The sequence below is a fragment of the Oratosquilla oratoria genome, chromosome 6 (genome assembly GCF_046742065.1).
Source record: "Oratosquilla oratoria isolate Oo_2021 chromosome 6, ASM4674206v1, whole genome shotgun sequence".
NCBI lineage: Eukaryota > Metazoa > Arthropoda > Malacostraca > Stomatopoda > Squillidae > Oratosquilla > Oratosquilla oratoria.
Genome location: NC_134782.1, coordinates 44,532,770 through 44,548,908, shown reverse-complemented (window position 1 = coordinate 44,548,908; position 16,139 = coordinate 44,532,770). Strand labels below are relative to the sequence as shown.

General features: G+C 41.7%; 1 protein-coding gene across 4 annotated transcripts in view; it reads left to right on the top strand.

The window, feature by feature from the left end:
- The window catches only part of LOC143026464 (uncharacterized), a 564,398-nt gene extending 548,586 nt beyond the window's left edge, over nucleotides 1-15,812 (top strand). For all 4 annotated transcript variants that reach the window (XM_076186904.1, XM_076186903.1, XM_076186902.1 and 1 more), the window contains 3 exons: nucleotides 578-717; nucleotides 13,039-13,089; nucleotides 15,392-15,812. In XM_076186904.1, the coding sequence (XP_076043019.1) occupies nucleotides 578-717; nucleotides 13,039-13,089; nucleotides 15,392-15,797 (597 nt within the window). In that variant the 3' untranslated portion in view covers nucleotides 15,798-15,812. The remainder of the gene's footprint in view (nucleotides 1-577; nucleotides 718-13,038; nucleotides 13,090-15,391) is intronic.
- Nucleotides 15,813-16,139: the final 327 nt, after the last annotated feature.

Below are 16,139 nucleotides of genomic sequence, written 5' to 3'. Positions count from 1 at the left end.
GGTGACCAAGGATGAGATAGATGGATGGGGTAAAAGGGTCATTTGGAAGGAGAGGGATGTCAGTTGTGGAAGGACAGGAGAGGACAGAAGATAGGGGTGAATGAAGAATGGTAGTGTATGGATGATGCTGTGGTGCATGAAAGGGAGTAGGTTGGGTATGGGGGGTTGAGGGAGTATGTATGAAAAATAATTTGACACAGCCTCAAGGGATTTCTCCCCATCTTCTGTTTTTTGACATGAAAGGACGGAGAGGGGGTGGGGGTCACTAATTAAATGAAGTAGTCTTGCCGTGCATGTGCTTTGTCTTCCGACAATGCTTCTGACCCTGGGCAGTGGGTAGGATGCAGGTATGACCTGTCATCCAGGAAGAGCCAAGATTAGAGGGAGGGAGGGGAGTGAATGGGAGTGGAGTATGTTGGAGATGAAATGGGTGGGAGTGGAATTTATGCCTTTGTGTGTTGGCTACCTCCCTTGTAAGGGAAAAAAAGCCTTTGGTATATGTATTATTATTATTTATATTGCTTTGCTGACATAGAATACTTATGATCAAATCATTCATTGAAACATCTTTCCATAGAACGGAGCAAGCGAGGTGGTAAAGGACAAAAAGGACAAAGCCCCTTCACCATTCGACCCAAGTAAGAAGGATGTTGAAAATGGTAATGCACCCCAAGCAAATGGAATACAGAATGGATTGGATGATGACAAGGCCTTCAAGTAAGAACCATTGTTTATGAAAATCAGTTTTGTGTTTTACTTTATTAGATAGTTTCAATTGTATACCAGTATAAGTGAAGTCAAAGCACACACCAACATCTTATGTACATGTACATACCACAAGGCCCTTTTCTCATTATATGGAGAGTGACCAGTTGGAAGCATACATCCCTCCTGCACATATCCAAAAACCTATATGTTGCCCCTACCATCTTAGCTCCTCATGGATGAAGGGTTATGTCTATCCCCTGCTCATTACTTGGGTCAGAGGCAGTGCAGCAAGACTCTCCATAGGAAGGCATGGCAACCAAAGCTAGATTATCCTTACATCATTGTATGGCAATTAGGACCCCACTCCCCTTATCCACTCAAGAAATAGATAATGGGGGACGGGAACAATCAAGCTGTATCATTTCTCATCCTTTCACAACCAATCTCCACTCTAATCTATCTCTTGGTCTCTTTCCCTGCTTGACAGTCAATCCTTTCACCCCATCCATCCATCTTATTCTTGGTCTTCCCCTGAAGTTCACTCCATCCACTTCTTCCTCCTCCTCCTCCTCTTCCTCGTCTTCTTCTTCTTTTCCCAAACCATCACACTATTCATGAACAACCCCATCTGCCAACTCTGCTGCACTATTCACTCCCAATTCATCTTTGTAACCAAAACACTTCATTTCAAACATATTTAGGCTCTTTCTCATGCCTGTATCAAAAAGGCTCGAGTGGATGGATTGATTTTTTTTTTTTTTTTTTTTTTTTTTTTTTCTCCTGACACATTATGAAAAATATTTTTTAAAGCATTCTTCATTTCATGGGAAAACAATTTTATACTCCAGGAATATGCCGAGCAGATAAGAAGAAATCCCTTTGGGGCACATAGTTTTCTTGTCCATTTACAACCACTCTCAGTTCCCTACTATATACGGTGTGTGTGTTTGTGTGTGTATTTACCTAGTTATATTATACGGGAAGAGAGCTATGCTCGTAGTGACCCGTCTTTGTATCTTTCAGCATCTAGTTTGTTCTTAAATTCTTGTATAGCTTCAGAGCCCTCACATGGGGGGGGGGGTTATATGCCCTGGGGCAGCACATTTAGGGAGGCAGCAATTCTAATCTGGACATGCCACCCACAAGGCTTACAAAATAATTATAATAAAGAAAGGTCAAAGGACCCCTGAATATTTTACTATAGTATATGAAATTGGAGTTAGAATCAACAGAATATAAAATATTTTTCCTTTATCCTTTCTACAATAGGGACATTAAATACAATTCTTTAAATCCGTTAAATTATTTCACAAGCCAATAGCTTAAACAGGCTGTAAAGATGGTGATGGAAAGTGGTGATGGGGGAGTGGGAGGGGCATCACTTAGAACTTTTCCCGGGGCAGCATTTAGGTACGTAAGGGCTCTGTATAGTTTTTGCACACACTGTTGCCTCATCCAATTTGTTGCAGTTCTCCAGCACTCTGTGTGAGAAACTATTCTTTTTCAGATCTCTTCTATAACTATCCTCTTTTGAGTTTCTTTTCATGTCCTCTTGGTTTTCTCTTATCCCACTTTAATAAATCTTCTCTGTCGAGGACTTCCATCCCTTTAATAATTCTGTAAATGGCCAGTAGATCTCTTTCTCTTCTTTGTTCCAGGGTTGGTAGTTCTAGTTTGGACAATCTTTGTTTGATGTCAATTTAGAGAGTGTTGGTGCCATCTTTGTCATTGCTGTTTGGATTCTTTCTACATACATATACCAAGGCTTTTTCCCCCTTACTAGGGAGGTAGCCAAAAAGGAAAAGGCATAAAATCATTCCCACCCATTCCATCTCTGAATACACTCCACACCCCTCCACCCTCCCTCTTATCTTTGCACCTCCTGGATGATGGGTCATCCCTGCTCCTTGTCCACTGCCCTGGGTCAGAAGCAGTGTCGCAAGACACAGCACATCCACAGCAAGGCCGCTTCATTAAATCGGCGACCCCCCCTCTCCGTCCCCCCATGCATAAAGGAGAAGACGGGGAGAAATCCCTTAGGGCTGAGTCAAATTTTGCTCACACAAACTACCTCACCCTCCATCCCCGCGCCCATTCCACCTCATGCATCACAACATCATCCATATACTTCTCCATTCACCCATCTTCTGTCCTCTCCCGTCCTTCCTCAACAGACATTCCCCTCTTCCCCAAAGCCCCCTTCACCCCATCCATCCACCTCATCCTATGATGTCCCCTCATGTTCACTCCCTCCACATCTGCCTTCCATACCTCTTTTACTAGTCTTTCTTCACTCATTCTTTCCATGTGTCCAAACCATCCTAATACTCTTTCATCAACCCTATCTCCCAATTCCCTTTCCACCCCTGTTCTTCTCCTCACCTCATTTCTCACTCTATCTAGCCTAGTAACCCCCATCATACTTCTCAGACACCTCATCTCAAACACATTCAAACTCCTTCTCTCTTCCTCTCTTATGTTCCATGTTTCTGCCCCATACAGTGCTCTTGGCACAATCACTCCTTCATATAGTCTCCTCTTAGTATCCATTCCCAAATGTCTATTCCTCATTACACTTTTTAATCCACCAAGGCATTTACTCGCTTCTCTCAATCTACATTCTACTTCCACCTTCACTCCACCTTTTCCTCCCACATTTGCACCCAAGTATCTAAAACTATCCACTTCCTCCAGTCGCTCTCCCTTAATGTTCACTTCCAGACTACTGCCACTTTCACCCCTTGTACATCTCATCACCATACTTTTACCCACATATATCTTTAGCTTTCTTCTATCACACAGTCTCCCAAACTCTGTCACCAACTTCCTCAATCCCTCCTCCGATCCTGCCAGAAGCGCAGTGTCGTCCGCAAACAGCAGCTGGCTCACCTCCCACTTGCCTCCATTTTTTGTAACCATCTCCAATCCCTGACCCACTACCCTTGCATTTACCTCTCGCACTACCCCATCCATGTATAAGTTGAACAGCCAGGGCATATAACGCATCCTTGACGAAGTCCCACCTTTACCTCGAACCACTCACTCTCTCCATTTCTAATCCTGACACAAGCTCTACTACTATCATAAAAACTCATGACAGCTCCCAGAAGCTTTCCTCCTATCCCGTATATCCGCAAAACCTCCCACAGTGCCTTTCTGTCTACCCTGTCATTAGCCTTTTCCAGATCCATAAAGGCCCAAAAAACATCCTTCCCCTTTCCTATAGTTTTCTCATATATGTCTTACCACAAAAATCTGATCTACACAACCTCTACCCGCCCTAAATCCACACTGTTCCTCACCAATTACTCCCTCTGTTCCTCTTCTAATCCTCTCAATCAAGATCCTCCCATAAGCCTTCCCAACTACATACATACATATACCAAGGCTTTTTCCCCCTTACAAGGGAGGTAGCCAAAAAGGGAAAGGCATAAAAACACTCCCACCCATTTCATCCCTACATACACTCCACACCCCTCCCACCCTCCCTCTCATCTGAGCACCTCCTGGATGACGGGTCATCCCTGCACCCTGCCCACCGCCCTGGGTCAGAAGCAGTGTCGCAAGACACAGCACATCCACAGCAAGGCCGCTTCATTTAATCGGCGACCCCCCCTCTCCGTCCCCCCTTGCATATAAGGAGAGGACGGGGAGAAATCCCTTCGGTCTGCGTCAAAATTTACTCACACATACTACCCCACCCCCCATCCCCCTGCCCATTCCTCCTCATGCAATCATAACATCTTCCATATACAACCATTATCCACACACCTCTGTCTTCCGTCCTCTCCCTTCCTTCCTCAACAGACATTCCCCTCTTCCCCAAAGCCCCCTTCACCCCATCCATCCACCACATCCTAGGACGTCCCCTCATGTTCACTCCCTCCACATCTGCCTTCCATACCTCTTTTACTAGTCTTTTTTCACTCATTCTTTCCATGTGTCCAAACCATCCTAATATTCTTTCATCAACCCTATCTTTCAAATCCTTTTTCACCCCTGTTCTCCTCACCTCCTCATTTCTCACTCTATCCAGCCTAGTAACCCCCAACATACTTCTCAGACACCTCATCTCAAACACATTCAAACTCCTTCTCTCTTCTTCTCTTATGTTCCACGTGTCCCAACTACACTTAAACTAATCCCTCTGAAACTACTACATTCACACTTGTCCCCTTTTCCCTTATAAAGTGGAACTATACAGGCACTCCTCCAGTCCTCCGACACTCTACCCTCTCTCCAGCAAACATTAAATAACCTCACCAGCCAGTCAACCATCACTGTACCTCCTTTTTTAAGACATTTTGCATGGCATACATCCAGACCAGGTGCCTTACCTGCTCTCATCATCTTAACAACTGCCTTCACTTCATCCCTCCATATTTCTCCTCCATTTTCCTCACTCATCACGGTCATTTTCTTAGCATTTCCCACTGGATTCTTTCTAATTTCTTTATACACTTTTTTGTACTTTTGATTGCATTCCCAAACTTTTTCCAGGTCTTTCTGTAGTGATTCACAGTCTTCCTCTATACTTACTTTCTTTAGTAGTTTTGCATCATCTACAAAGATGTTCATATAACATTCCACACCTTCATCCATGTCATTTATATATATGGCAAACATTATTGGAGGCAACAGAGAACCTTGTGGGACTCCACTTTCATAGTTTCCCACATTTTTCTCCTGTTCAAGAAATCTTCCATCCATTCCAATAACTTTCCTTGCACCCCATCTATTATTTCAAATTTTTTAGTAGCTTTTTGTATTTACCTAGTTTTATCTTGTGGGAGGAGAGCTATGCACACAGTGACCCGCTGTTGTATCTTTCCACATCCAGTTTATTCTGAAAGTCATGTATAGTTTTAACACTCACTGTTTCCTCTTTCAGTTTGTTCCAGATATCTATTACTCTGTGTGGAAAGCTATTCTTTTTCAGATCTCTTCTCTAACTGTCCTACTTAAGTTTCTTCTCGTGTCCTCTTCTAGTTCTTCTGTCCCATTTTAGTAGGTCATCCCTATCAGGTATTTCCATCCCTTTCATAATTCTGTTAATGGTTATCAAATCACCTCTTTCTCTTCTTTGTTCAAGGGTTGGTAAATTTAGTTTGTTCAATCTTTGTGTGTGTGTGTGTATGTATATATATATGTATAAACTTTACCTTTTTTTTTGGAAAGGAAAGAAAAACTTCATATGGTTGCTCCGTAGAACAGTGGTAATGTACAGAAAAAAAATTATGTATTCTCCATATTCATAGTGCATCTGTAAGGGGATCTTTTGCCAAATACAGCTCACTCAAAGAAGCTGCCCTGAGCCTCCACCAGTGCCTCCAGGCAGGACCTGAACCTGCAGCACGCAGCCTTCATAGTGTCCTTAGAGAGATACTGGAACACCGGTTTGATCCTGGCAATCAGCTCGTTCTTGGTGTTGCAGTACGATTGGTGTCATTTTCAACTGTGCAACACATGGGGTTGCAATCAGGCGAGTTGGGCCACATGTTCAGTTTAGAGAAGTCATAGAAGCTCTCAGACAGCCACTTCTGGGTTGTCCTAGAGGTGTGATATGGAGCCGAGTCCTGCTGCCACTCGTATGGTCTTCCCACAGCCACCCTCTTCACCCAGTGCTTGAAAACAGTGGACAGCAACTCGATAAATAGCTTTCTGAAGTGAGTCCGAGTCCCTCTTCAAAGATGTGGGGTGGCATGATGTGGCCTCCACTGGAAACACACCCAAAGACCATCACAGTTTGAGGAAACTTGGTCTTCATGAAGTGCAGGACTTAGTGCAGACTGTTGCTATGTGCATTGTGCAACTGGTCCTGGCAGAAGTTCTTCTTGTCTGAGAAGAACCAGAGGATCCCCGGCTCAGCTGGGTGTTTGACCTTGTTGAGGAGTTTTTTGGCTTTCATAATTTCATAAGGTGGTTCTCTTGTGCCTTGGTGGTGAGTTGTTGGCCCTTGTGCCTCTTGTATGAGGAGTAGCAAAGATCATTGTTCAGCGCTTTCTTCATAGTCACCACTCCGATCCCCATCTCTCTTGCCAAGGTCTGCATTGCATTGCCTGGACCTTGCCACACTTTTTTTTAGCTTCTCAATGAATTTCATTGTGCAGAGAGTCAGGTCAGAATGCCTGCTATGATCCTTCCTGGTAGTCCCTGTTTCCACATCTCCATCGCAATTCTCTAGCTCACATCTCACAGCCTTCATGGTATTCAAGGAGCACTGAGCTGCAGCCAAGATTTTTGAATTTTTTAATCTGGCACGAATCATTATGATGCAGGTCACTCTCTTCCAATATTCCGGTGCTTTCCAGTTGTCCAAGTTCTCTAGCTCTCACATCTACCAATAGTACACAGAACCAGCTATTTGTTGCATGTTACTGCTATTAAATCCTTCAACTGGTTCTGAAATGACATACATACATATACCAAAGGCATTTTCCTCCTTTCAAGAGAGGTAGCCAAAAAGAAAAAGACATAAAAACCATTCCCACCCATTCCATCCCTAATGCACTGCACTACCCTCCACCCTCTACCCTCCCTCTTATCTTGGCATCTCCTGAATGATGGGTCATCCCTGCATCTTGTCCACTACCCTGGGTCAGAGGCAGTGTCACAAGACACAGCACATCCACAGCAAGGCTGCTGCATTAAATCGGCAAACCCCCCTCTCCATTCCCTCATGCAGAAAAGGAGAAGACGGGGAGAAATCCCTATGGGCTGCGTTAAATTTTTCTCACACATACTACCTCACCCCATACTACCTCATCCCTCCATCTATTCCACCTCATGCATCACAACATCATCCATATACAACCTTTCTCCATTCACCCGTCTTCTGTCCTCTTCCGTCCTTCCTCAACAGACATTCCCCTCTTCCCCAAAGCCCCTTTCACCCCATCCATCACATCCTAGGTTGCCCCCTCATGTTCACTCCCTCCACATCTACCTTCCACACCTCTTTTACCTGTCTTTCTTCGCTCATTCTTTCTGTATGTCCAAACCATCCTAATACTCCTTCATCCACCCTATGCCCCAACTCCCTTACCACCCCTGTTCTTTTCACCTCCTCATTTCTCACTCTATACAGCCTAGTAACCCCTATCGTACTTCTCAAACACCTGAAGATTTTTTTTTTTTTATCAAATTTATCCTGAATACCGTGTGTGTGTTTGTGTGTATATATATATATATATATATGCAGGAAAAACACTGTTCTTGAAAATACAAGGTTGACCACGAAGAAAAACTATTAAAGCAGAGCACTTTTGTGTATTCACATCTTCAGTGCAAATAATACATGTATATACATACATATGCCAAAGGCTTTTTCCCCCTTACAAGGAAGGTATAAAACTTTTCCCCCTACTGCTTTCATCATCACCAGCTAATGTCCATGTGCACCTACAGTATACCTTTCTCATTTGCTTCCTCCCTCTCTCTCTCCCCCCCTCTCTCTCTCTCCTTCTCTCCCCCTCTCTCTCCCCCTCCCTCCCTCTCTCCCCTTCCCCCTCTCTCTCTCTTATTTCACTTTCACTTTCCTGTGCTTCTCCATTTCTTTGTTACCAATCTTCTTATGCTTTTCTGTAACCAGTGTCCTCACCTCACCCCATTATTCATTATCTGTTATTTTGTTCATTAACACCTCAACTAACCTTCTACACACCTCCCTGGCTCACATGCTTCTCTCTCTTCTTAAATTCTATGTTTGCTGTCATTTCCCTTTCAATACATATCTCTAATATCTTCTTTCCAGTATAGTTCCTGCTGCCCCACTCACTGCTAGTCCATCACTAGGGTTATCCTACAGCTGTAAGATTTCTCAACACCACTACATTTACACAGCTCCAAATTCTCTTGCTAGCTGAGCAGCTTGGAGTGTCACTACTTGTGTGAGAGGTCAGGAGTAGAGGCAGTTTGAGGCTGCCTGGTGGCAAAATAATACTAAGGACATATATACTTATACCAAAAGACCCTTTTCCCCCTTATAAAAGAGGTGGCCATGTCAGAGCATGCACCCACACCTCACTTATCCCACACCCATCCAGTGTCTATTTGTTATGTTTTGTCTTAGCTTCTTATAGATGAGGGGTCATCCCTGCTCCCAGCTCATTGGTTAGGTCAGAAGCAATGCCTCAAGCAAAATAAGGGTATAAAATATCCTGGCTCAAGAAACACACAGCAAGGGAGTTTATCCTAGTCCTCTTTAGGGGAGTTCATATCATTAAACCAAGTCAAACCTAATTCAAACCTCAGTATGTACTTGTTTAAACAAGCTCAAAATTTTTCCCTCTCATGTTTCATAGTACCAGGTCCATAGACACTTGAAAAGCCCATATGACCCATCCCAATTTCACCTTTACCAACTTTATCCTCAATATAATTTCTGTCCACTCCATGCTCGTACCTATCTCACAAATGGTGCCACTCCTTTCCTCCCCTGCTCCCTTGCCTCTCCTGAAACACTACCCACAACATTCCCAGACTCCAACTTACCCTTCTCATTAAGTTTTGTTTCACTCAGTGCTAAAACATACTTCAGAACCTTTGAACAGTGCTGGCGACACCACCTTCAGCCATCTCCACAACAGAATCTTCAAGGCTGTGACATCAGAACAAACACTTAAATACATACATACATACATATACCAAAAACTTCTTCCCCCTTCATCCCAACACTTATTTGCGTATCTGAACCCTGGACAGCATATCGTCGTCATATGAAAATGTCGGAAAAGTTTCATCAAAGATGTCTTCAAAGTATCCTAAACATCAGCTGGGAAGACAGAGGAACAAATGTCAGCCTCTTGAAAGCAGCCAAAACAACAACCATTAAAGCTCGCATCATCAAGAGTCAACTGAGATGGGAGTGGGCTTGTTTGTTTGAATGTCTGGTGACTGTACCAAAACAGATCTACTACTCTCAACTGAAAGTCGAACATGAAAAAGTGTAACATCAACTCAACTGGGAAGAAAATGCAAGAAACCTAAACCTCTGGAGAGCCATCATTTGTGAAGAAACAATTTATTTGAGACGAACCAATGTGAAGTAGTGGAAGAAAAGCAAAGAAGGAAATACGAGGAGCAACTCTATCCCAGACCATATTTCACCCAAGGACATATTGCCCAACTTTCAGAAGATCCTTTAAAGTCCAAATTAGACTCATCAGCCACCTTTAGGTGCACCAACAACCCAACATGGACTAACAAAAACCATCATCTTTTCAAGAAAGAGGGATAGCCACCACATTGACATCTATCACATATATTTTTTCTCAAAAACATATTACCACTGTATGTCTTTCTGATGGGTTACACTACATTATTCATGCAAAGAATCTCAGTCAATCCTGCATTTTGATTGACAGCCCTGCTCACCCTTCCCCCACTGAGCTGGCTGAAACCTCAAGCTCCCTTTTAAAATATATTCATATTTCTTCACTTAGCTCAGTGACTATACGACTTACACGAATTTCATGTACATCCAGGGATGAAGCAGTCCTTGTTCACCTATTTCAAAGCTTTCCATCTTGATAGTGCAAAGAAATAAAGTAATTATAGCGAGTATAAGATAAGGAATATAATTTTAATGTTTATACAGCATTTTACTTATCGCTGTGTCCAGTCATTATGAGGCTGGTTGTAAAATTTAACATGTCTTCTGTGATATAAAATAGTCATGAATATGACTGTGCTTTCACATATCCCATAAAGTGACATACAAAAGAGAAAATGATAGATTTTTATGATCATCTTTTGATACTGGACAGGTGGTGGGAAGCATAGTGTCTTACTCCCTCCCTCCAGCCCAATCAATCTCATGAGTCAAAATTGAACATGACTTGAGTACATACCACTCTTGGTTTTTCGCAGCTCGATGAGTTTATGGCTTACATCATCTCATATTCATTATCTTCTTGAGTCTTTGAATACAGTTGTACCAACTTTTATAGTCAGAAGAGTCTCACTTAGATCGGAAATTGAAATATTTAGATATGAAAAAGTTTGCTATGAAGCAACTCATGAGACACCATAAAAGAAATTCATAAGGGGCATCTCTGTCACTGCAGTGCGTAAAGGAAGAGCTATTTCCTCTCCTCTCTTCCCCCAACTCTTATAAATATAGAGTGATTGATATGCTGCGGTTGGTAAAATCATGATCCATTTAGCCGTCAGTTATTATGACGTTTCCAGGATGCACCACATGAAGAGTGGATGCCTGCCTTGGCGCAAAAAAAAAAAACAGTAGAGGAAAGTGCATTTTGGTATGTGTGTGTACAGTACATACATATACCAAAGGCTTTTTTCCCCCCATATAAGGGAGGTAGCCAAAAAACAAAAAGCATAAAAACCACTCTCACCCATTCCATCCCTATCACACTCCACCCTCCTCCACCCCCTTCCCTTCCTCTTATCTTGGCACCTCCTGGATGACATGTTATCCCTGCATCTTGTCCACTGCCCTTGGTCAGAAGTAGTGTCGCAAGACACAGCACATCCACAGCATGGCCACTTCATCAAATTGTGTATGTACATATGTTATTATAATTGTTATTATTATTAATTGTTGCCCGTCTTTGGCCACACTACTGAGGTGAAAACCAGTGCAATGGGTCAATGCCTTATCACAGGATAGCTTAAAAGTTGGAGCTGATTTACCTCTGCATCACCTTATGGTGGTTCCACATACTCTCAAAATAGATTATGAAGCATACAATACATACATATACCAAGGCTTTTTCCCCCTTACAAGGGAGGTAACCAAAAAGGAAAAGGCATAAAATCATTCCCACCCATTCCATCCCTGAATACACTCCACACCCCTCCACCCTCCCTCTTATCTTAGCACCTCCTGGATGACGGGTCATCTCTGCTCCTTGTCCACCTTTTTTACTATGTCATCCTATCATTTATTCACATCTCCCATTCATTCCTGTGTTTTGCACTGAAGTCTTTTGTCAACAGAATCCATGTGCTTCCTACCATCCATCACATTCTTGTTCTTCCTTTCAAGTTCTCTTTATCCACACTTCCTTCCCATTCTTATTTTCTAGTCTTTACTTGTTCATTTTTTCCTTTTGTCCAAACTCCTTCAGCACTGTTCTGGCATATCTAACAGCCTCTGCTGCCTTGCTTCTGCATTTTTTGCATATCCAGTCCACTGACACCTATCATGTATTTCAAACACTCGTCACAAAAAACATTCAGACTTATCTCCCTGATTCCTTTACATTCCAAATCACTACTCCTTATTGTTATACAGGAAAATGTAAAGTGTATCATCAGTATTATGATAAGATTGAATTTATATGTAGCATCAGTATCCAAAGGAAATTCTTCAGTATAAAAAAAGGCAAAAAAGCCTTTGTCTAGAGCTATAAATTTTCATTTCTTGAGCCAAACAGTGGAACTAAATTGTCAGAAATGGGCCTCAGGATCTGTGTAGGGTATCTTTGGGAAAAATAATTGCCTGTACCAGTGTAATGGCATCATGTGTGACCTGTATTAACTACTGAAGGATTTTACCAATAGTGGTCCTTATTACTCACTGATATTTTTCATAATTATACAAGAGCCTTGTTTAACTAAACACATCATATTCTCCCTAACTTGCACTGTTAGTTTTGCTCTTTTGACGTCTGGTCTCCATATTTTATAACATTGAGCACGTTTTCTTGTAAATTTACCTTGGCTGACCCACATCTGAGCTTCCTTCATTGTGAACTATATGTCAAGCAAATATTTAGTCAAACCAGATTTCTTCAACATTTTGTACTTGCACACTCAATTTTTTTATAGAGTGCCCTATAATATATATGATGCTATTTATATCCATACTCAAGCAGTTTACTTCCTTTGCACTTTTCTTGTGTATGCTACTTGGAATGTCCAAGCATAACAAAGATGTAACATGTTTTGCTAGGGAGTATTTTCAAACTCCCCAATGTTTGCTTGCATAGATATATTTTGTACTTTTAACCCAATGTGCAAGGCTGATGCAGCACTTTTCTTGGCTGAAATTATCTTAGCTTTTCATATTCAATTGGCAATTGTGTTATTGCATAAGAGCAGGATGAATTCAGGTCTTGGTAATTGTCTTGTTTAAGCATATATTTGATTACCTGCCCTCCAGATGCCCCTCTAGAGTTCATTACAGTTTCCTTCATTTGATCTTAAATTCCACCTTGTGCAAATGTTCCAAATGGATATATTATTTTATGCACTATCTTTATACTGTCTTCTACAGGACTGAGTCATCAGCTAACATCAAGTTATTGATTTCTCCTTGTGGCTGTTATTCCCCTCCTTCACCAGCACTTTTTTCCATTTCAGTCGCATTTACCCCCAGCATGACACCATCGAGGTACAGACTAAACATCCATGGTGAGAGCACATTTCATTTCCACATTGAGTCATATATTCTTGTCTTGAAATGTGTACGCATAATGAAATTCTGGTGGGAAAGTAGTTAATTCCTTTCAATAAATTTTTATACATGTCATTATTGTACTATTCACAACATGTCATTATACATGTCATTATTGTACTATTCACAACACTTGATCCAAGTCCTTGAAACATACAAGTTTTACATTGAACTTTTTGCCTTTGATCCACTTTTACAAGAGTTGTGAAGATGCTAATGCACACATATCAAAATCCATCCCCTTGCAGGGTGTGGCAGAACGAAAGCACATACTTGTATCATAAATAAATAAAACCCATTTAACCACCCCTCACATGTCAGCACCTTGAGAATAAAGTATCTTCCTCATCTCACTGCATGGGTGAAAAGCGGTGCTGTGAAGCACAGCTCATCCACATTGAGAGCCAGAGCTAGTTTATCCCCCCTTCCTCCTCATCACCATCTCCCTCTATTCACTTCTATATTTTATGGTCTTCCCTGTTCAACAGACACATTGTGTGCATCCAAACCCCCATTCACCCCATCCCATTTTTGGTCTTCTTCTTGAACTCACTCTGTCCACTTCTGCTTTTCACACTCTTGGCTAGTCTTTCCTTATTCTTTCCTTATACCTAAACCACCCCAGTATTCTCTGTTGTACCCTGTCCAACCACTCTCTCCTTCTCCTGTTCTCTGCCTCATCATTCACTTATATTGGAGATTTTCATTTTGTTCTACCAAAGTATTGGAAGAGCTTCATCCCAAACATCTTTAAACTCTTTTCTGCCTTCCTTGAATTTAAATTCTCTGCCCCATACAGTATTGTGGGTACAGTTGCATTTTTCTTTTTGTGTTCATTCTTACATTCTTATATTTTTAGGACATTTTTTTATTCCCCCCAGACATGTGCTTCCTTCCACTACTCTAGAATTTACCTCCACTCCCACTCCATCATTCCCTGATACATGTGACCCTAAATACTAAAAGATCTTACTTACCCCAGCCTCTTTCCATTAAGGATTCCCTCCAACTCAGTACCATTCTGTCCCCATATACATTTTATCACCTTACTTTTTCCTACATTTACTTTCAGCTTTCTCTGCTCACATGCCCTCCCATACTCTGCCACTAGTTGCATCAGACCCTCCTGTGACTCTGTTACAAGAGTAGAGTTGTTCACAAACAACAACTGACTCGTCTCTCACTTCTTTCCATTCCGACTTATCAGCTTCAAACCCCTGCCCTTCACCCAAATACAAGCTTAACTAACACAACACAACTCACAATGGATTTCTGTTGTATATATCATTCTGTTGGGCTCTATTATGAAAGAGGTTCAACTCCATGCAGTGCCTTTGACCCAAGCAGTGTCATGAGGGACAGGGTTGTAGATCATTCCAAAGGTTTCAAGATGGGATGGGTGGTTGAATGAAGTTTACAACTGTTTCCACAATCCTCTCACCCTTTACACTGACATTATCCTGCCATCATCATCATCGTTTGATGTACATCTACTAACTTTATTTATGCCCATACTTGCTGTTTAATTTCTTTTTGCACATATCCTTACAAATACAGTATGCAGCATCTTGTCTTTTCTCATTTCTGAATAAAATTTTCTGACATTAAGCAGAACAGAATTGCAACTCCAGTATACTGTTCTTTGGTCTCAGAGGGTTTACATAATTGTCTGACTGATAGTTGTTCAACCCTTTGAGACCTAAAGGTTTCTCAGAGCTGAATTGAATCATTGGCATTTGCCGAACAAGATCTTTAAAAAGTCCAGTGTACTTTTCTAGCGGGTTCAAATGGATGGATATACTTTGATTGTTTAGTTATTTATTTTCCTCAGATTATTACCATTCATTTTACAACACTGAACACATAATACATTGACCCCCATTAAGTATTAGGTTTTCTGTTTACAGTGGTGACACTAGTCTGTTTTATATGTTGCTTTAACTTAATATATTTTACATTTTAGTTTTTGTGAAAAAGGGCTTGTTTATCAGGAATTTGGACTTGCATATCATTAAGAATGATTGGTATTGCTTTGTTGAATGAGTTAACTTATGACCATGGTGATTTCATGTAATTGCTTATTCCTGTTGAAGTGAAAGTTTTTTGTCAAAATGGGCTTCATATGGTCTGCATGGCATTGAATTGAAGCACCATTGTAGAAATAGAATGACCAGAATCATCGCATGTAGACATAGATCCTTTAAGAACCATTTAACTGCAATTAGAATGCTTTATTAACAAGTATATTTTCTGTTACAGTCGAACACCTGGAAGTCGGCAAGGTTCTCCCTCTGAAGAAGATGTAAACAAAAATGGCGTAGTTGTAAGTGTGAAGGACGAGCTAGTCGGGAGCACTGTGGGAGGTGTTGTTATGGGCCAAGGAGGACAAGTGCTTGGACCTCTAGATCACTCCAGTTTTGATGGTGTTGGTGGAGGCATGGGAAGTGGTGTGGGCGGAGGAGGCATGGGAGGAGTGGGCAATGCTGCAGGAATCCTAGATCCAAGCATGGGTGGCCCCGGAGGACCGTTTTCATCACCAACAGGACCAGACTACAATAACATGGCTACCAGTGTTCCAATGGAATCACCGACGTTGCTGCCAGGACCGCAGCCACAGCACAACTTCACAGACACACAGGTAAGTTTTGTTAATGATAGATTGTAGTTACTTGTGGGAGGAACAGTGATGGGTTTCTACTTTTGGTGGTCTTGCAAGATTTTACAAACCTTGCCAACCTTGTCATCTCCACCTGGAGGTGCTGTTTGTCACTTTATTTCTGGACCAGGCCCAAGATATCTATCACCTTCAATTGTAGTATTCAGCAGTTTTAGAGGGTCCAGTGTGTTAAGTGTAGTGGGTAAGGTGTTTGGGAGGATGTTGATAGGATTAGGAGAGACAGTGAAGATAATTGGAATAGAGCAATGTGGGTTTATGAAAGAGAGTGCATAGTAATATATGCAAGAATTTAATTGCAAAGGGTAAGGATGTTGTTTGGGATTTTATGAA